The sequence below is a fragment of the Phocoena sinus genome, chromosome 7 (assembly GCF_008692025.1).
Source record: "Phocoena sinus isolate mPhoSin1 chromosome 7, mPhoSin1.pri, whole genome shotgun sequence".
Classification (NCBI taxonomy): domain Eukaryota; kingdom Metazoa; phylum Chordata; class Mammalia; order Artiodactyla; family Phocoenidae; genus Phocoena; species Phocoena sinus.
Window position 1 is genome coordinate 2,838,336 of NC_045769.1, and position 20,036 is coordinate 2,858,371.

The 20,036-nt window shown below is 51.5% G+C and overlaps 1 protein-coding gene across 3 annotated transcripts in view; it reads right to left on the reverse strand.

Moving 5' to 3' along the window:
- Nucleotides 1-6,962: 6,962 nt before the first annotated feature.
- Nucleotides 6,963-20,036, reverse strand: part of UBE2F (ubiquitin conjugating enzyme E2 F (putative)) — a 54,803-nt gene continuing 41,729 nt past the window's right edge. For 2 of the 3 annotated variants that reach the window (XM_032637149.1, XM_032637148.1), the window contains 4 exons: nt 17,679-17,736; nt 16,114-16,146; nt 13,815-13,877; nt 9,743-10,498 (listed from right to left, as the gene is read on the reverse strand). In XM_032637149.1, the coding sequence (XP_032493040.1) occupies nt 10,448-10,498; nt 13,815-13,877; nt 16,114-16,146; nt 17,679-17,736 (205 nt within the window). In that variant the 3' untranslated portion in view covers nt 9,743-10,447. Of the gene's footprint in view, nt 10,499-13,814; nt 16,147-17,678; nt 17,737-20,036 lie in introns of all 3 variants that reach the window. The other variant, XR_004350682.1, reaches the window with a different exon arrangement.

The following is a 20,036-nucleotide window of genomic DNA, read 5'->3' on the forward strand; positions in this document are numbered from 1 at the left end:
AGGAAAGAACAGGACAAGAAAGGGTGGAGAAGGCAGGCAGCTCTTCAAAAGGTGGAGGAAGGAGGTCAAAGGGGTACAAGATGAAGGGGAAATGTTTTAGAGACTGAGCATGTTTATAGCTGACGGGAGGTAGCTAACAAGGAAGCTGAAGATAGAAAGAAGAGGTGAAGTCCTGGAGGCAGTGAGCGGGCATGAGGGCAAGAGCAAAGGTGGGGGGCACGTTTCATTCTCTAAGTCTATATGGAAGGCTGTAAGGGTGGGGAGCTGGAGGGGCCCAGGGACCACTGACAAGGGGGTTGATTCATCTCCAGCCCCCCTTGGACCAGTTAGGCAGCGGTTAGAGGGTTTGTGTTTCCAGGTGGATATAGTGAGTGTAGTGGTGAAGTCAGAGACAAGACAGCGCCCCATGTGGCTGGCGATGCCCACACACAGAGGACCAGTGGCCTCTTCACTCTTCCTAGAAGCGGTAGCAGCCACCACGATTCCAAGTGGGCTGGTCAAACAGATGCAACAGGTACCCTAACAGGGTGTCTTAATTACGAAATCAGTGCCCAGTAAAGACCAAACATTTGAGGAATGCCGTCTCCATGGAAATGAGGCAGTAAATGCACCAAACAGCTCGCACCTAAGGGGAAAGTCATACAGCACTCAGAGTGTCTTCAATACAGGAAGGGTCTACAAGGAGATGAGGGGGTATGTCTTATTTTTTAAAAAAGGCAGTCACAAAACAAGAACAAACAACAATAAAAAAAAAACATATTGGGACCTCCCTGGCAGCTCAGTGGTTAAGACTCTGCGCTTCCACTGCAGGGGGCGCAGGTTCAACCCCTGGTTGGGGAACTAAGATCCCGCATGCTGAGTGGTGAGGCAAAAAAAAAAGAAAAAAAACCATATCGGACAGAAACTATAATAATTGAGGTTTAGGGCTTTCCTGATGGCGCAGTGGTTAAGAATTCTCCTGCCAATGCAGGGGACACGGTTTCGAGCCCTGGTCTGGGAAGATGCCACATGCCGTGGAGCAACTAAGCCCGTGCGCCACAACTACTGAGCCTGCGCTCTAGAGCCCGTGAGACACAACTACTGAGCCCACATGCCACAACTACTGAAGCCCATGCACCTAGAGCCCGTGCTCCACAAGAGAAGCCACCGCCATGAGAAGCCCGCTCGCCGCAACCAGAGAAAGCCCGTGCGCAGCAACGAAGACCCAACGCAGCCAAAAATAAATTAAATAAATAAATAAAATATAATTGAGGTTTAAAAACAATAGAGTTGCCAGGGATTGGGGGGAAGGGAAGGATGGATAGGTAGAGCACAGGGGATTTTTAGGGCAGTGAAACCATTTTGAATGATACTATAATAGACAGATGTAATTATACAGTTGTGAAAACTCATGTACAACACCAAGAGTGAACCCCAATGTAACATGTGGGTGACAATGATGTGTCCATGTAGGTTCATTCATTGTAACAAATGTAACCTTTGTGTGATCTCGGTAGTAGACGAGGTTAGACATATAGGGACAGGGTTATACGGGAACTCTGTTCTGCTCAGTTTTCCTGAGAACCTAAAACCGCTCTGAAAAATAAAGTCTGTTTTTTAAAAAATCAATAGAGGGACTTCCCTGGTGGTCCAGTGGTAAAGAATCCACCTTCCAATTCAGGGAATGCGGGTTCAACCCCTGGTCAGGGAACTAAGATCCCACGTGCCGTGGGGCAACTTAGCCTACGCGCCACAACTACTGAGCCCGCACGCCTCAACGAGAGAGCCCGCATGCCACACACCACAGAGTCCACACGCTCTGGAGCCTGCACACCACAACTAAAGAAGAGAAAACCCGCACGCCACAACTACAGAAGCCCACACATCGCAATGGAGGATCCCACATGCCGCAACGAAGACCCAACGCAGCCAAATACATAAATAAATATTTTTAAAAAATCAATAGATGGGCTGAATAAAATAGGCATAAAAAGTGAATTAATGCCCTAAATGCCTGAGCATAGGAATTCCCTCAGATTATTGCTCAAAAGCATAAAGAGATGAAAAATATGAAAGAAAAGAAACATCCATCTAATAGTGATTCTCAACTGTCCCCACCAGGGGACATTTGACAATGTGTAGAGACAATGTTAGCCGTTGTAACTGAGGGTTGGTGCTTCTGGGATCTAGTGAGTAGAGGCCATATATGCTGCCAACCAGCCTACGATGCACTGGATAGCCCAATTTGGGGCCAAATCTGGCCCCAAACGTCAATAGTGCTGTGGTTGACAAACCCTGTTGTGGTTCCATATTCCCACTTGGTATCATTTCCTTCTGCCTGAGGACTTTGTTCAAGGTTTCTAGCAGTGCTAGTCTGCTGGTATGACTTTCAGCTTTTGTACATATGAGAAAAATCTTTATTTAGCCTTCATCTTTGATATCGTCCCTAGATATAGAATTCTAGCTTGAGTTTTTTCTTTCAATCAAGATTTTTCTCCACTGTTTGCTTGCTCGCATTGTTTCCAACAAGAAATGTGTGATCACCCTTTATAGATTATGTGTCTCTATTTCTTGACTGCTTTTAATATTTTTGCTCTGTCACTGATTTTAAGCAACTTAGAATGTGATTTGATGTAATTTTCTTCATGTCATTGTGCTTTGAAGCTGGTATCCGTGGGTTTGTAGTGTTTATCAAGTCGGGAATTTGTCAGTAATTATATCTTCAAATAATTTTCTCTCTCCCCTGCTCCTTTGGGAAACTCGAATTACAAGTTGATTGGGCTGTATGAAGTTTTCCCACAGCTCACTGAAGTTCTGAGGGTTTTCTTCCTAGATCCCACCCCGTTTTTCGTTTTGTTTTTATAATTGCTGTATCTTCAAGTTCACGAATCTTTTCTTCGTCAGTATGTAACCTGTCGTTAAACCCATCCATCCAGTGTGCTTCTCACCACACATTTGTGTTTTTCTTCAGGAGGCTTATTTTGTGTCTTAGATTTTCCATCTCTTTACTTAACATGAACCATCTTTTCTCTGCCTTACGGAACTGTTTTAATGCTCGGTCTCTAACATATTTGTCATTTCTGGGTCTGTTCTGATTTTTTTCCCCTCTAGACGTGGCTCTTGCTTTCTTGCCTCTTTGCATACATTGAAAATTTGTATTGATTACTAGGTATTGTCAGTTTTATCAATACCTTCTAGGGTGCTGGGTATATAGTTTAATTTAAAATTTTATTGAGATCCTTGTAGGTTGTAAGAACGATGCAGAGTCCCTCACCCAGTTTTCCACAATGGTAACACCTCCCCACACTATAGTAACCCACTCTGTAAGTCTTCGTCTTTGGGTGTATTAGATCATTTACATATAATCATTAAATGGTAATACATCTTAAATCTACCATTTTATGATTTGCTTTCTATCTGTTTCATCTGGTTCTCAACTCTGTTTCCTTTTGCTTGCCTTCCTGTGGGTAACTGAACATTTTTTAGTTTTCCATCTTAATTTCTCAATAATGTTTAAAAACAGATATAATTCACATACCATACATTTCACCCCTTTAAAGTGTAAAACTTAGCATTCACAAGGTTATGCAACTATCACCATCTAATCCCACAACATTTTCATCACCCCCAAAAAGAAACACTGCACTCGTTAGCCTTCAGCCCCCTCTTCCTCACCACACCCCTATCAACAAGCCACTTTCTATCTCTATAGATTTGCCTTTTCTGGGTGCTTCGTACAAATGCAGTCATACAGCACGTGGCCTTTTGTGTCTAGCTTCTTTCAGTCAGGAAAAGGTTCTCAAGGTTTCAGTCCAGGTTGTAGCATGTATCAGTAATTCCTTCTTGCTGACGGTTACTATTCCTTTGCCTGGCTATACCACATTCCGCTTTTCCATTCATCACTTGATGGGCATTTGGATTGTCTCCAGTTTTTGACTGTGACAAAGGACGCCGCTCTGAGCATTCATGTACAGGTTTTCACGTGGAGATGATTTTCAGCTCTCTTGCTTATATAATTAGGAGTGGAATTGCTGGGTAATATGGTAACTTTATATTTAACCTGAGGATTCCAATTTCTCAGCAACCTCAGCAACATTTGATGCCTGGTTGTTTTGATTTTAATTAAGAAACTTTAAAAAAAAATTTTAGCCATCTTTGTGGGTGTGAGGTGATCTTGATTTGCATTTCGCTAATGACTAATCGTGATATTGCAATTTACAGTATGTATAGTTCACCTTTGTCCCTGTTCCTAGTACACAGAGGAGATTAATCCAGTCCTGTTGCTCCATCTTAGCCACAAGCACGAGTCCCCTCTGTCCTGTAATCCTCTGTCTGCAGACAGCTTTTGTCTCTGTTGTCCTCGTCTGCGTTCTGGGAGAATTAATCAAGTTTGTCTCCACGTCATCGCTCTGTTTTCCCAGGATCGGTCCTGCCCTGTACTGCTGTGCATTTGTTATTATGGTTATAGTTTCATTCTGTTGCCATTTCATCTTAGCCTGTAGTCTCCTTATGAATTTTTGATTCCGGGTCAAAGGTGCCATTTACTGCATTTTCCTAAACACGTGGACTTCCTTTCCCCTGCCAAAGTTTCTTTAAATCCTACACTTCATTCCCAGCGTCATGTTTATCCTGAGTCTGCTGGATACCGTTCCTTCTTCTTCTGCAGGATTTTCCGCGGAGCCGTTTACGCAAGCTAAGCGAGCAGTTCAGACGTGGCATCTGTCAGCTGAAGGGCAGGTGGTCTGCCGGCCCGTGTGGCCTGGGCCTGCCGGCGTGCCCCGTCTCCGGGCAGGGGCCTGTCCTGAGCAGGCCTGCCTCTGGCGGACTCGTGCTCTTAAGCTCCTGCTACATCTACTCAGCGATAAGTCATCACATCGTAAGAACCTACTCAGTTACTGCCGGATGACTGAGGTGAGGCCGTGGGCTCCAGATGCTGACCGACGCCCGGGACGGGCAGAAATACATATGCGAGCCAGCGTGGACCACTTCCTCGGTGCTTCTGGAAGCCTGGGCGAGATGAGGACACCCCAGGAACTGCCCATCTGCCTGTGAAACAAGCTTCACGGGGGGCACCACCTGAACTGAATCCTGAAAGGCGCCCCAGGAGGGAAGCTCAGAGTCTGGGGAGAGCGGGCCTCACCACAAGGTGGGAAAGCACTGCTCTGAGGCCAGGGTCCCTGGCACAGTGGCTGGCAGCGTGGCCAGGCCCAGTCACGGCGGGCTCCATGTGCCAGGCCAGGTGCTTCTTCTGGATGTGTGGGGAGACGTGGCACGGGACGGGCCGCTGTAGGAAGCCCTCTGGCAGCACGTGAGGCGGCCGCCCCACGTGTGCTTTGGTCTCGGCCGGCTGTGGCCAGGCCTTCCTCCACTGCTGCTCTCCTGCAGAGACTGTGGTGCGTGTCACACCCGGTCACTGGCCTGGCGAGACACCAGCGACCACACTGGCTCCACAGTCACAGCGCTCGCCCGGGACACAGGCTTTCTCTGCTCCGACTCTAACCTGAGGCTGAAACCGCTTCGGAACAGGCTGCAGCAAGGCTCTCTGTCCCCAGCGCTGCCCCCAGCTGTGGCTCCCAACTCCATCCTGGCTGCGGGAAGGGAGGACGCAGGTGAACAGGGGTACTGAGGGTGGAACAAATTTTTAAAAAGAGCTGTTTGGTAATGACTGGCTTAAGAGACAAAACAATCTTTGGCCATCAAGCACCACACATCTCCTGGGAACGATGCGTCGTGCGGAAGGTGAGGGCTGACACCAAGGCAATGAGGATCCAGCACCAAAAAATACAACACAGACGAGTGAGTCCTGCCAGGCGGACAGGAGACCCAACAGGCCTCACTCGGGTACCAGTGCAGGGGGAGCATCCCTGGATGTGACCTGTGGGGGGCCACGCGAGGTGCCGGCCCACGCGCAGCCAGTGCTAACCCTCTTTCCGGGCCCCCGGCCCCGGCCCAGCATTTGTCCTGGACTGCAGTGCACAGGGCCTGTGCGTAGTCTCCCCTCCAGCGCCGGGAACTCTTGGGACGTGGATTATTTCTTCCAACTGGCCATAAGTTAAAAACCAAACCAAACCAAACCAAAAGGAACAGTGAATTTACCGGGAGGGCTCTGGTCCAGTGCATTTGGTAATGAAAGTGAATGAGACCTAAGATGGATATTTAAAAAGAGATTATAATTCAGTTTATACAGCTTGACATGAATAAACAGACATTCTTAACAATGCAAGGTCCCCAAAGGCCTCTATCACGGAGTTTTTTGAAGAATTTTTTCAAACTACAGTTCTTTCAATAAATCAATTTTGGTAACCCATGGAACCCCAGGGCATGAGCGGTAACTTAAGCAGGTGATATGGACCCCTCTGCAATGGCCCCTCCAACCTGCTGGATTTGCTTGAGGCCAGGCCATGGGAGCATGGGGAAGAAGGGTGTGACAGGTTTTCTCATTTTCCGAGTTCTTCTTTGGCAAAGGAAAACATTATTTTACTAAAACTATATATTAGCATCTTACTAGATACTTTATGAAGAATAATGAACTTGTAACAAACCTGACTTTCCATTTTTAAGTGGATGGAAGTGAAACAACCCCGGAACAGATGGCACCACCTGGGAAAGGGTCTCCTTAAAGCTGCCATTGGTGGTTAACGGTTTTTTATTTATTTATTTATTTATGCCTGTGTTGGATCTTTGTTGCTGTGCGCGGGCTTCTCATTGCGGTGGCTTCTCTTGTTGCGGACACGGGCTCTAGGCTTGCGGGCTCTAGAGCGCAGGCTCAGGAGTTGTGGCGCACGGGCTTAGTTGCTCCGCAGCATGTGGGATCGTCCCAGACCAGGGCTCGAACCTGTGTCCCCTGTGGTGGCTAACATCTTGTTGGACTTTTTTTTTTTTTTTTGCGGTACACAGGCCTCTCACCGCTGTGGCCTCTCCCGTTGCGGAGCACAGGCTCCGGACGCGCAGGCTCAGCGGCCATGGCTCACGGGCCCAGCCGCTCCGCGGCATGTGGGATCTTCCCGGACCAGGGCACGAACCTGTGTCCCCCGCGTCGGCAGGCGAACTCCCAGCCACTGCGCCACCAGGGAAGCCCCTGGGCTTTTTATATGAAGAGAATTCTGCTTGATCTGATAATCAAATCAGCAGAAAGTCCAACGGTAACAGGAATTTGGTTTTTTTCACAGCAGTTCTTTAAAGAAAGAAGGGCGGGGCTAACGAAGCAACCCAGGGAACAGTGGGATTTGTCCCCTGAAGACATGTAACACATTGTGGTGATCACCACTGCCTGGGAGTTTGCCCTCCGAGATTATTTTGCTAAAGCTCCAGCATCCGGCAGGACTGCTGAATCCGCTTCTGCTGCCCTAAGACAAAGACACGCTGCCGCTGCCCCCAGATGTCCTGAGAGCGGCCTGGCTGTGGCCAAGCCACGGGGAAGGGCGCTGTCGCCTCCCGAAGTTGTGAAGTCTTCCTAGACGGGTGTGCAAGCCCCGGGTAACGAAGGGCAGAGGAAGACATGCACGGACACTTTGGAGCACTGAAACCGGCAAACACAAAGGGACACGTTCCTCTCAAAGACTACATTCAAAATAGTTTAGCTACTGCAAATGGTCTGAATAGGGCAACGTTTTAACATGAAGTTTGTACTGCAGGCTTCTCCAGCCACGTGCAAGGCCCGACTTATCTAAGGTCGGTTGATCAGACAAGCAGGCCTCTGAGGCTTTCAGTGCTTGGAGGTGAGGGCAGGTAAAGCAGGGCGTCTTGTGAAGCTACCCATAACCCACGACACACTGCTCCCTGGGGCCAGCGTTCTGCAACAACGCACAGTGGCTGAAAAGAACACACAGGAGGTGCGAAGACCAGGACTGCAGGGAAAGAGGAGACACAAAGCCGGGAGGTCAGTGCTCAACACCCGGGTTACACTCGGCCCAGCTCCTTAGAAAGGCTGCAGAGGAGGTAGCCTGCAGGTGGTGTGTTTGAGGGAAGGTGAGAGGCGAGATGTGAGCCTTCTCCTTCTGAGAGGGCTACCCCGGGAGCTGTTTCCTTCTAAGTGTGCCTGAAAAACACGCAGCTGACATACCCCATTTTAAAGAGTAGAGCCGTGGGGATCCACCTGACCTTCAGAGTCAGAGCCGTGCCACAGCTTCATGCCCCAGGCCTGCCCCAGCCCACCCGGCCCCAGGGCTAGTCTGGCTGGCCAGAGGCTGGCATCCCACCCCAGCCCCCGCAAATTAGAAATCATCAACTGTCTCTGGGCCGGTGGGGCACATGGACGGCAGCCAGAAATGTTACTTTGGCCTAAGAGTGGGAAAAAGACCCCAGGAAAGCAAAAGTCCTGGAGGTCAATGTCCCGCAGCCACCAAAAGGTGCCACGGGCCCCGCTGGCCAAGCACCCAGCACAGTACCACTGGCCCACGGAGATGGGCCAAGCTGGGTGGGCTCCTTAACAAGATGGGAGGGGGCAGGGAGGTAAAACGCCTCTGAGATCGCCACTGGACAGAAAGGGATGGTCGTTACGTGGAAATGTCATTTTTGAAGAACTGCTTGACCGCTGATAAGCCAAGTATTTTTCTATATTGTGTGAGGTCAGAATTAACAAGGGATCCTCTCCCTTTCAGTCTGGCCCAGAGGGCAAAGTCTTCACCTGCATCACACACACGTTTCCATTTCACTACGGGCGCTGCCATCATTTCTTCCACCTCTGTCCGTCCGCACCGCCAGGGGAGGGTGCCGCCGGGAGAGCTAGGGGTTGTGAAATGACTCGGGCTAGAGCTGGCAGAGAGCAGCGCGCCCTGGGTCACAGGGGCACCAATCAGGCGTGTGGATGGTCAGCTGCTACCCTCCTGACCCCCTAGCAGAGGATGGCTCTGAGGCCAGTTGGTGAGTTGAAGTATGTGAACTGGAGCGCCCCTCCCAGGGTGACTGTGCCTGACAGGCTCTGGGCCACAGAGACGCCACCATGCCCTTAACCAGCCCCATCCTTCCTGCTCTGCACACCCGACGGAGTGGCCCGTCAGCCAGGGTCACCCTCCAGTCTAATGGGCATGACTGCTGGTTACAAATGGGAAGCATGGCCCGAATTCCTCCCCCGCTGATCTCCAGGACAGACTGATCTCATAATCTGGGATCATGTTATAAATTAAGAAAAACGAGCCAGACCGGTTAGCTGGTAGACGGGGGAATCCAGAGGCCTAAGGAGGCTGGCTGTCAGGTACACTGGAGCGTGTTAGGTGAGCAGCAGACAAAACCATACAGATATTTATTTTGCATTTGATTCCAAGGGTTCAGATGTCGAACGCTGTAATAAAGCCACTCACCTCTCCTCGGTGTTCTGACTCTGAAGTGCACTGACCTGACCCAGGAATGGCTGAGTGGTGCCACTGATTCCTGGCCCTCCAAGGCCTGGGAGACTCAACCCCGAGACGGGGCCCAGGAGCAGAGAACTCGGAAGGCCGCAGGGGTGGTCTCAGTGGCATCAGACATGGTTTGGGCCGATTCCTGAGGTCTCTCTCCCGTCCCCAGAACACGAGGGTCTGGCTCTCTTGTGCAGTGGCTCACAGACACATGACCACGGCAGAAATACCAAGCCGCTGTGCTCCAGCCAGTTTCCTCGGGGCAGCATGTGAGACAGGGCTCCCTGCTATTATTATTATTTTTTTTTAGTTCATCCAGATCTAGCTTCAAAGGGTCCCTAAACTTCTTTGCCCCATCTGGACCTGAAAACAGGAGCTGATTTTCACAAGCCAAATTCTCGTTGCATTTGGACAGAACGAATACTGTGTCTTTTATAATTTTCTTTGTATTTCTCTTCAATAGTTGCTTGACCCAACATCTTTCTGTCTGCTCTATACAATGAAAATACAAACTAAATGAGAATAGAAAAAAATAATTAAAGCATTAAATTGTACAAATTACAAATCTGTTCCAAAATATACTTACATTAAATAAAATACGCATTTCAGTAAGAGAGCTACAGTGAACGACCATATGCATTCTGGGAAGCTTCACGGCACCTGGGCAGGGCCGACATTCATGGAAGGAGCGAAGGGAATCCGCACCGATCACGGTCTGTAGCGGCTCCTGACCGCCGCCTGCGAGCTACACTGAGCACATCATTAGCGTCGCCCGGGCGGGGACTGACTGGGGAGAGGGGAGAAGCAAGCTCTAGCCTCAATGCTGCGTGCATCACAACTTCTCGAGAATCTCATTAACAGCCTATACAGTACAGTCTCAAAAAAGTAAACACGTTAGGGTAAGCAGACAACTCTTTAGGACCCGAAGCACATTTCCTGGCTGTATTTATGCGGAACTCTCTGTCTACAATGGGTGGTCGTGAAGAGGTGCTTCCTCGGGACGGCATGGTCGCGGGACTGAGGCGGCCCAGCAGGACTGAGGGGAGCCAGGGACGGGAGGAGACTCCCTTCTCGTTTCACCTGGAGACAAGCTGGTAGCGCGCAGTCCACGGCCCCGCAGCCCTCTCCTCCTGTCATCTGGCGTAGCGCTTAATGTAGTCTTCAACTTTATTCCGGAAGTCCTCCTGTGGGGCAGAGGGATCGGGCAGAGGGGAGGAAGGGGGGGTGAGTCAGCGCAGGACGACACTTCAGGGACAAGCTGCGTGCCCCCGAGCCAAGGGCCCCCGCCAGCTCTTGGGAGGGCGTGCAGGGTCCGGCCTCCAATCCTCCAGTCGCCAAGGCGGCAGGAGACTCAGAGACCCACGGGGCTGAGTGCCACCTCCCTGTCACTCTGGGTGCCGGGAGGGGACACAAACAGGCTCTGGGCGGACGGGAACCGAAGACCCTTCGTTGTGCGGACGGGGAGAGTGAGATCCACCAGTGTGGTCAAGGTCACGATACGGGTCCGGCCGGGACTCTGGACCACAAATGGGCATGAGCCTTGGCTGCGGCTCTCAGGAAGACCCTTGTGTCCTGATCTGTCTCCCCAGCACCCTGCTACCTATGGCCCAAGTGCAGCCCACCATCAGGGTGACCACCCTGCCCGAGAAGAGAGGTGGGCTTGCTACAGAGGGCCCTCTTTGGGCATCAAGCAGAGGCCACCCGGGGGCCTGGGCTGATCCCTCAGGGGTAAAAACGCTGTATGGATGCAGGTATCTCCCAGGCTAGCGTGAGAGGGAAAGCCACCTCAGATCTGAGCCAACACCCCAAGTGTGTCCCCAGGTCTTTTCTCTCTAAGGTCAGGAGCAAACTTCCCTGGCCTTACAGGACTGGGAAGGGCCCCCGGGACTGTCTGAGCCACGAGTGACTTGGAGCCTGTCCACCTCAGAACACCCGCCCGCATTTGGTGGCGGGACAGCCTGTGACCTGAAGGCGGGCTCTCAGCCCTCTCACCCCCACCCACAGCTGCACACAGGGTCCCGGGCTTCAGTCCCATCCAGCAAGAGGCACAGCCCCGGGCCCTGCCTGCTGCAGGGGCCACCCTGGGAGGCGCGGGCGGAACGGGCCTGCTCTCCTCGGCCACGCTGCAGTCACTCTTTCAGGGTGGGGCGGGTTCAAGGAAAGGGGAGAAGGGGACCCCTGTGGTCGCCACCAGGTGGCCCAGGACTGTGCTCAGAGGCTCCCTCACAGCTGTCTGCCCGCCGCCAACACGGGCTGCACAGAAGCCCTGGCTGTCTTCAGCAAAACTCTCACAAGGTCACCTCCATGGTACCCAGCTGCCGACATACCATCGGCTCCCAGGCAGCCGCGGCCAAAGCTCCCGGGATGTGGAGTGACGATCCCACAGACACCCCCAACCCCTCAACGACTGACCCAGGACCACAGGTGCCTCAGCTCAGCCTTAATCCCCTTTGCTCTCGGTCAGTGAGAAGACCACGAACCCTGGGGCCAAACCGCCTGGGTTCAAATCTTGGGCTCCGCCCCTTCCCGGCAAGTCTTTCACTTCCTGGTGGCCCTGCTCCCTCAGCAGCAAATCAGGGGCAAGAGTCCCTCCCTCGTGGGTTGTCAGGGAAACAAGTGTGTCTGGGAGCAGGTATGACACTGCCTGGCACCTGGAGGGCCACGCAGGGCTGCTGCTACACCATGTCACCACTGCCCTCCTGCTGCCCTGCCCCAGTCACACGGGGCCTCTGAAGCATCCCTGAACACCTGGAGCGCAGTCCTGCCTCAGGGCCTTTGCGCTGCTGCTGAGGCCTCTGGAACGCTCCCGCCTGAGGTCCACTTGGTTCACAACCGGCCTCTACTCACATCTTACCAGAAAGGCTCTCCCTGAGAACCCGACATAAAGCAGCAACGCCCATATCTGCGAAGCACAAAATGAAGTCTGCCTGTGAACTGCAAGTCTCTTCCTATTTCATACAAAGAGCAGGAAGCACCCTTCCGAGAACAATAAAAAGTAAACACTCGTAACATGTTTTTCTCCTCCTGGCTCTCTAAGGGTGTTCCCTCCCCGACAAGGTTTAGTCCACAGGGGCTACAACAGTTAGTGCTGAGTGGGGACATCCTTGTTGGGCACAATGACAATGACAGGTGGAGTTAGAACTTGAACAGAGCCTCCTGGGGGCCCGCCTGCAAGGCTTGTCAGCATGGCGGACAAACAAAGGCTCCTCCCTGCCAGGGCCGCCCCGAGGGTGCAGATGGCTGACTGCCAAAGGCCGGCGAGGAGAGACTGAAGACCTCGGCCGCCTCCCGGCCTGCTCAGCAGGACGTGGCCTCCTCTGCCCGCCTGACCAGAGGCACCCGCTGACCCTCCGGGGCCACCGCCTGGCTCTCTGCTCCCCGTGTGCCAGGACACGTGCCAGGGGGCTCTCCTGCCTGCCCTTCGGGGCCCTGCTAAGGCAGGCTGTGGTGAACACCACACGTGGCACATTTAAAATGCCCGTGCGCTCTGGCACACAGTAGGTCTTACATGTACAGAAGCAGCTGACCTCAACATTAAGCACGGTATTTAGAACCAACTTGATGGCCTTTAGAACGTCCTACGTTCAGAGCCGCGTCAGCCGATCCAACAGCGTTAGGTGGCTGACTCCTGGGCAGGGCAAGGATTCACAGGGAACGTGGCTCAGAAAACGAAACGTGAGGTCCGGTGACTAAACGGAGTCAGCGCCGCAGAGCTGTCTGCTTAGGCCCGACCAGCTCCGAGCAACCTCCAGCAGCCTCACCTCGGCCACGCTCGGCCTCCTCCCGGGCTCCTGCCCCAGACCCTGTGCCTTGTGCCCGCACACTGTAAGGATGTGTGTACGAAGGGCATTTACTGCAGCGCTGTCTGTAGCTGGAAAATAATCCCGTGGAAAAACCTGAGTGCCCAGCCATAAGAGAATGGTTGAGAAAAGTACGGTAGAGCCACACCACGGGATATTATTCAACAGCTCCTAAAATGAACGAGTGATAGTTTATGCACCGACTTGGAGGGAAAAAGCGAAAATACACGAACAACGACAACAAAACAAACACGACCCCATCGCTGTGGGCTCGCGTGCGCCTGCACTCTGGGAAGGTGTGGAGGGCCGTCAGCCCGCTGGGTGGCGGCAGAGGGGGCGGGGGCGGGGGTGGGGGTGGGGGGTGGGGGGGCGGTAGCACCCTTGGTTCGGTCTCCCTTCTGTGCTCCTACGCCATCATGCGGTAAAGCGACGGCCGCCTGTTGTAGATCACTCATACTGAACTCTACCAGGAAACCACACCTAAAAACACTTCTGTCTGACCTCGGGTCAAACACTTTTCTGAGACCACTCACATTTATTATAATACATCATTCATACATTGCTTTAAATTCTAGTCCCATTTAATTCAATGGGATTTAATTCTAGTCACCATTCTCAGTCTCATACTTATTTAATCAAGGGGCAGTAATTATCTTTTCACCAAATACATCAACCTAGAATATTCCTGTTACTAGCTTACCTTGTCCCGCAAGTGGTGTTCTGCAGCTTCAATATTCAGTGGGTCATCAAAATTCAAAAGATCCTTAAAAAGAGAGAAACTCAAAGTAAACGACGGAAAGAACCTGTTTTTCTGCTGTTGCAAGTCTTCATTTTATGAAGCAGGCCACAGACACCTAATCAGCCAATGACCGAACGACCCGGAGCTGAAAAAACTCCCGAGAACTGAAGTTCCTGTTGATGTAGGAGCACTGAACGTGAGACACTTTTTTCAGAACGGTGATTAACGGTCCACTGAAAGAAGGCAGGGATGTGTTTACTCACGATTATCCGACGTTTGGTGAGGAAAGAGCGATCACACGAATTTCTAATGCTAGTTTTGATACTTGGGGAATGACAAACCACTGTTATCATGAGCATTTCTAAATAAAAAATCCTATGAATTTTTCCTTAAAAATTCATTTTCTCCTTTATTTTGTGATTAACAACTCTGTCTTCTATGTTTCTGTTCTGACTTTGCCTAGATTCTCCCTTCACCTTTAACTCACCTCCACAAGCACGGCACTCACAATCCAGTAGGAAGGACGTCTGCAACCCGACCTAACAACTAGGATGGTGCCATTGTGGCCAGGGCTCCCTGGCCCCAGGGAACCAGCAGCAGACCCTTTCCACCTTAGAAGAGCCCTGGAATGCTACTCCCCCCCACCCCCAAGAATAATGACGGATTTTAGATTGAAGACCGTGTCTTTCCTTTATACTACCTATTCCTCTTCTTAAAGGTCAGGGTAGAAACATTTGTTATGTTGAGTCACTGCTTTCCAAAGCCACTGATGGATCATTGTAAAGACAACTGTTATTTCTCCTGAGGAGAAATGTTTAATCTGGGGATTGTACTCCTGATTTGGAAATAAATATGGGTGTGACCAATATGTCACAAATACAGCCAGGAAAAATTATAAATCTCTATGATCATTAACAGCTGGGAAATTAGTTCCAAGTCCCAGAAATAGGCAAAAATATAAAGCACATATTATATGAGAATCCTGGTGCATATAAAGACTTACACCAGACATACAGAATTCTTCGTCTTCTTTACCATGTATTTTACCTAAAATGAATATGTGAGTTGGAATAACCGTTATAGACTTCATTAGCAAGTCTGATGGGCTCTTTAGAATTTGGAAGGTTTGGAGTGCTTGGAGAGATGGGGACCCACCAGATGTCCTTCAAAAGAGAAGCAGCACAACTGCCAGGCAGGTTTTAAATCACGCTCCAGCCTCTGCATCTCCAGAAGTAAAACTTCATTCACTTCAATGGAAAAGCCAAAAACAATCACAACAAAACAGCTGAGACCAGCAGAAACCTGTCCAGATGGCCCGGTACCCCTTGGGTATTGCCTTCTCCTGGAGATTATGGCAGGTCCCGAAATCAGGAGGTGTTACCGGACCACCCGGTGACATCAGCCGAGAAGGCAGGAGGGGCAGGCACTTAGGGGTCTCCTCTGGGCTCTGCTCTGCTGTCTTTCACTGGCTGAGGACGGCAGGGTGAGGGAGCAGTCCCGCCATCCTGGGGGCTGTCCAGGATGGGCTCGTTTTCATGGGGGGACTTAGGTTTTACCAAAAGTAGCAGAGATTTTTTTTTTTTTTTTTTGCCCAGAGACAGATCCCTGAAGCTTATTTCTTTCAAAGCTTCTTTATGATCAAAAAGCCAAAACTTAAAGGAACAAATAATACTATATAAAACTCCAAATACCAGCTTTCCCCTTTTCCCCTTCTCCTACGCCTCTTCCCGCCCTCCAGCCCCTGCCTGAGAGGTGCTGTTCTCTGAGGACAGCAAACTTCACTGATTAAGAGAATAATTCTAAGGTTCTGGGTTTGTGAAAAGCCTAAAGGTTGGTGACTACACACTCCTTCTCCCAAACCAGGCCCCTGGGAGCGAAGGAAGCTGTGGACTGGCTGCCAGTGAGAGCGGACGGTGTGAGGTGGGCCAGGTGCTCCCAGAGGGGCCTGCGCGGAGGAGACCACAGCGAGCGGAACTGGCCCACGCCGGTCCCCGGGAGCGAGGCGGCCACGACAGCAGGGCGGAAGTGGGGACGCTCTGCTCCCACCCCTCCCGGCCCCAGGACCTCCCAGAGTGTCGCTCCAAAGCCCCCTCAGTTCTTGTCTCACTGCTCCTCTGATTCACAAAAGTGCCAAAGAAAAGGGGGCTTTAGTGCGCCCACACCGCTGGTTTTGATCCCCTCATGTTATCCTTGATGCGATCTTTAAAACCAGGAGGCAGAGGAATCAAGAAAAACTTGGGATTCTGGTCAACATACTTACAGTAAACAAAGAGTTTAATCCCCAAACAACATCCTGAAATGAGAGAGAAAGACAAAAACAAGTTTCAGGTGGGGATGGTCTCTAAGAGATGAACCAGTTAAGTCAGCATATCGTGGAGGAGGTTAGTTTTCTGCAGGAGTTATTTTAAAAGGTAGGCCCTAGGGCTTCCCTGGTGGCGCAGTGGTTGAGAGTCCGCCTGCCGACGCAGGGGACGCGGGTTTGTGCCCCGGTCTGGGAAGATCCCACATGCCGCGGATCCTGTGCTCCGCAATGGGAGAGGCCACAACAGTGAGAGGCCCGCGTACCGCAAAAAAAAAAAAAAAAAAAGGTAGGGCCTAGAAAGTTAATCTTGGGCTCCCCCTTGCAACCTGGGGGACAGCACCCAGCGCAGCAGCTCTGTTACCAGCCATCGCTCGCTTTCTGTGCACTTGGCACAGACTGAGACCTACGAGTGGTTTTAGGTGGGACAGCGTTTATAATCCATGCCTGACTGAGCCGAAGTGGACATGTGTGGAAAAACGTTACGAGAGACAGAGGCAGGGAGACGGCACGTGTGATATGCCACACGGCTGTCAGAGCTTCACAAACAGGCTGACTGGACGCCCACGGCCCTTTCAAGTTGAAAGGTGGGACCATCAGTGTCAGAGCAGCAGGACGGTCACCAGGGAAGACGGTGACTGGCTCAGAAGACCACGCCTTTGTGCTGAAGTGCAGGCTGGGAACACGGCTGCCCCTAAACCCAGTCCCAGGCGATCGCTCTTCTGGGCAGGGTCGATCCCTCAGCAGACAGGCAGAGGCTATGACCGTGTGGGACCAGTTCACTACTCAGTCAAAGAAGATGGCAAAAGTCAGGTAGCTGCCTACTACTAGGTGAACACTGGCCAAAAGTCCTGACTCCTTCTGATAAAAGGTCAGGCATGGGAAGAAACCGCAGGCGCCTACGGACAGCACCATGGAAAAGCCCTGAGGCGAAGCACAGCCGGTGGCCTCACGTGGGTACCCACGACACGCACCCCTGAAACCCACTCAGGCCATGTTGGAGAAGCAACTGGGGCCACTTATTTAGTCCCTGTGGCTCCCCTTTCCACCCCCTGCCCCAGCAGAGGGGCCCCCGTGCAGCACACCTGGCTGCACCCTGCCACCCCTCCTCTGTCCAGTGTAACTCAGAGCAGACACAGAACATCCAGCCTTTCCTTCCTCCGTCTCTACCCACGCCTGGCGAGTCTCCACTGCTTAAAGGGGGAGACAACTATCAAAGACTGGGGCGAATAGCAAGACGAGGGTAGAAACAGTAAACCACCGAAGCACAAACCGTAAACGGTAAAGGGCAGAGGGGAGAGGAGATGACCCGACACCCTGATCCCCACCCCCAACCGAAGAGAAATGGGGGCAGAGGAGCTGAGCAGGGCCAGCGCCTGGCCAGCAGCCCCAGGCGGGCGGTGGCGGGTGGGCAGCGTGGGCCCGTCCACCCATGCAGATGGGACAGCGTGGACATCGCTGTCCTTACAGGAGGCTGGCTGCCGATGGAGGGGCATCCGGGTAGGTGTGGGCAAAGGACACTCTACCTTCAGTGTCCTCGTGGGGGCCCAGCCGGTGCCGTCAATCGAATGTTCTCTCAGTAAACTGAAACAGACACAGAAAGGCACAGCGGTCAGCAGGGAGCAGGCTCCAGTCCCGCGAGCTGCTCAGCGTGATTTCTGTCGGAACGGAGGTGCACGTCTCATGCAGTCCATCTCTCCTCTGTGGCTCCAGTTTCCTGTGTCGCTACAGAAGGCCTTCTCTGCCTCACGCCTGTATGGGTCCTCCAGTCTAATCGCAAGTGTTATTTTTATGTATTGTACACTCAGCAGGGGAAAAGCATGCTTAAATCAGAACATACAGAGCGCATCTGTCAATTTAACATTCGGAAAAGGACGGTGACAACAATGACAGCGGAGCTTCCTGTTTGTGTGTCAGCAGGACCCAACACTCACCCAGTGCCCCAAGACCAAAGAGGGAGGGGTCCCATGCTACAGAGGAGAAACCAAGGCGCAGGGCAGCACCCGCCCCAGGGCACGCGCCCCCAAATGGAGCTGTAGACTCACACCCACGTGAGCACCTAGCACATGATTTTAATAGCTGTTTAAAAAATAAAAGCAGATTAACACAAAATTCTGGAAGGGGCTCACCCGGGGGTGGGAGGACCACGCTCAGGGAAGGTCACGTGGGCTCCAGGGGTACGTGATGTGAGCTGACCTAAGAGTCATTTTCATGACTGTTCTATCAACTGCAAACGCACAGCATATACTCTCATATAAATAACCATTCCATACTTTGAAAAATTACCACTTACTGCCTAGTTTCCTTCTGGTGAAAAAAGGAGCTCGGCATTGTTGAATTACCACACTGTTGCTTTCACCTGAACCTAACAGCTCCTAAGCTAACACGTCAGTGTGAGGCTTTCCAGGTCATACTGGAAAGTCAGAACACGTTCAAATTCACAAAGATCAATGACGATCAGGAGAAAACAAATATGCAGAATTTGAATCAATGCCATAATCTTAATTGCCCATGAAGATCAGTTAGAATAAATAAAACTAACCTACAGCTTACTTCGAGCACCAAAAAGAAAACTCCCATCATGCACCCTAATCCCATCTTCCCGGGGCACGTCTTTCCACTCTGCAGAGGTATCGGTGAGTTGTTGAGATAAAATCTCTACAACTTTTGAATAACTTTTGGGGAACCAACTGCCCAATCCTGGTGGTTTATATGATCCAACGAGAGACTTCTTTACTAAGACAGGGGAAAGAATTATTTCTGATCTAGCTTATCCTTTTCATTTATAGGCCTTATTGCAATTTTAGCTATACCCTTGTTTACTTGTTTAGTGCCTGTCTCCCCACCAGCTGGCAGACCCCATAAAGCAGAGATCGCAAACTGCTCCCCACTGTGTCTGGGCTCAACCAACATTAGCTGATGGAAGGCAGGCGGGCAGACTGGGCGACCAGTCAGCGCCCTCTGAGCTTCCCTGTCAACAAGCACAGACAGAGCAGGACTCTGCCCCTGGAGGCCAGGTGTGCCCATGTCTGGGGGCCACAGATCTGGGCAGGGTGACACCACGGAGGTTCAGGCCCAGCCTGAGCAGATGGCAGTCCCGAGGGAGCTCAGGTGACAGCCATGTGGCCATCAGAGAGGGTACAGGCACAGGGGACAGAGGATGCCCCAGGGACTACACTGGAAACTCAGGTTCTAGGAGAACAAAAATCTGAAGTACAACCGCCGGGTTCATGGCCCTGGTCCCTCCAATCCCACAGACATAGCACTGCTGGCCCTGAGCCAAGGGCAGGGTGTGGGCCCTTGGTGGGAGCAAGGCAAGTCTCACTAAGAGAAGCAAAAAGCAGCCCTGTGACTAGACCAGGCCCCGTGGAGCGCCAGGCACGTCATTTCCTTTACTCAGGAGATGCCATGAGTCGGCTGTGTCCAAAACCATCGCTGGACACTGTCTCGTTTTTCACAAAGAGGTAGTCTTTGTACATAAACCTGGCACATTACTTCCCTCAGTTAAATTCCCAGAGGTGCAGCTGACAGGTCCGAGGGTATATACAAGTTAAATGTAGGCCTTATGGCTGAAGGACCAACAAAGGTGTACAGGTACATGTACTCTCCAGTGGAACGAGGGAGCCTGTTCTCACACACACTTTGCTTTTGTATCTGCCAGTCTGAGAAGTGGTGAGTGGCGTCCCCTTGCTTCCACGTGTCCTCTGATCACCCAGGAGACTGAGCATCAAGCAGACGCTCACCACCCGCTGTGTTTCTCCTTCTATGAATCACCTACTTGTAGGCAATGCTCATTTTTCTGGTGGATATGTCCCATCGTTTTCATATTGATTGAAAGGACTGTTTACATACAAAGGATGTAATCTTGCTGATCTTTTCTCTTT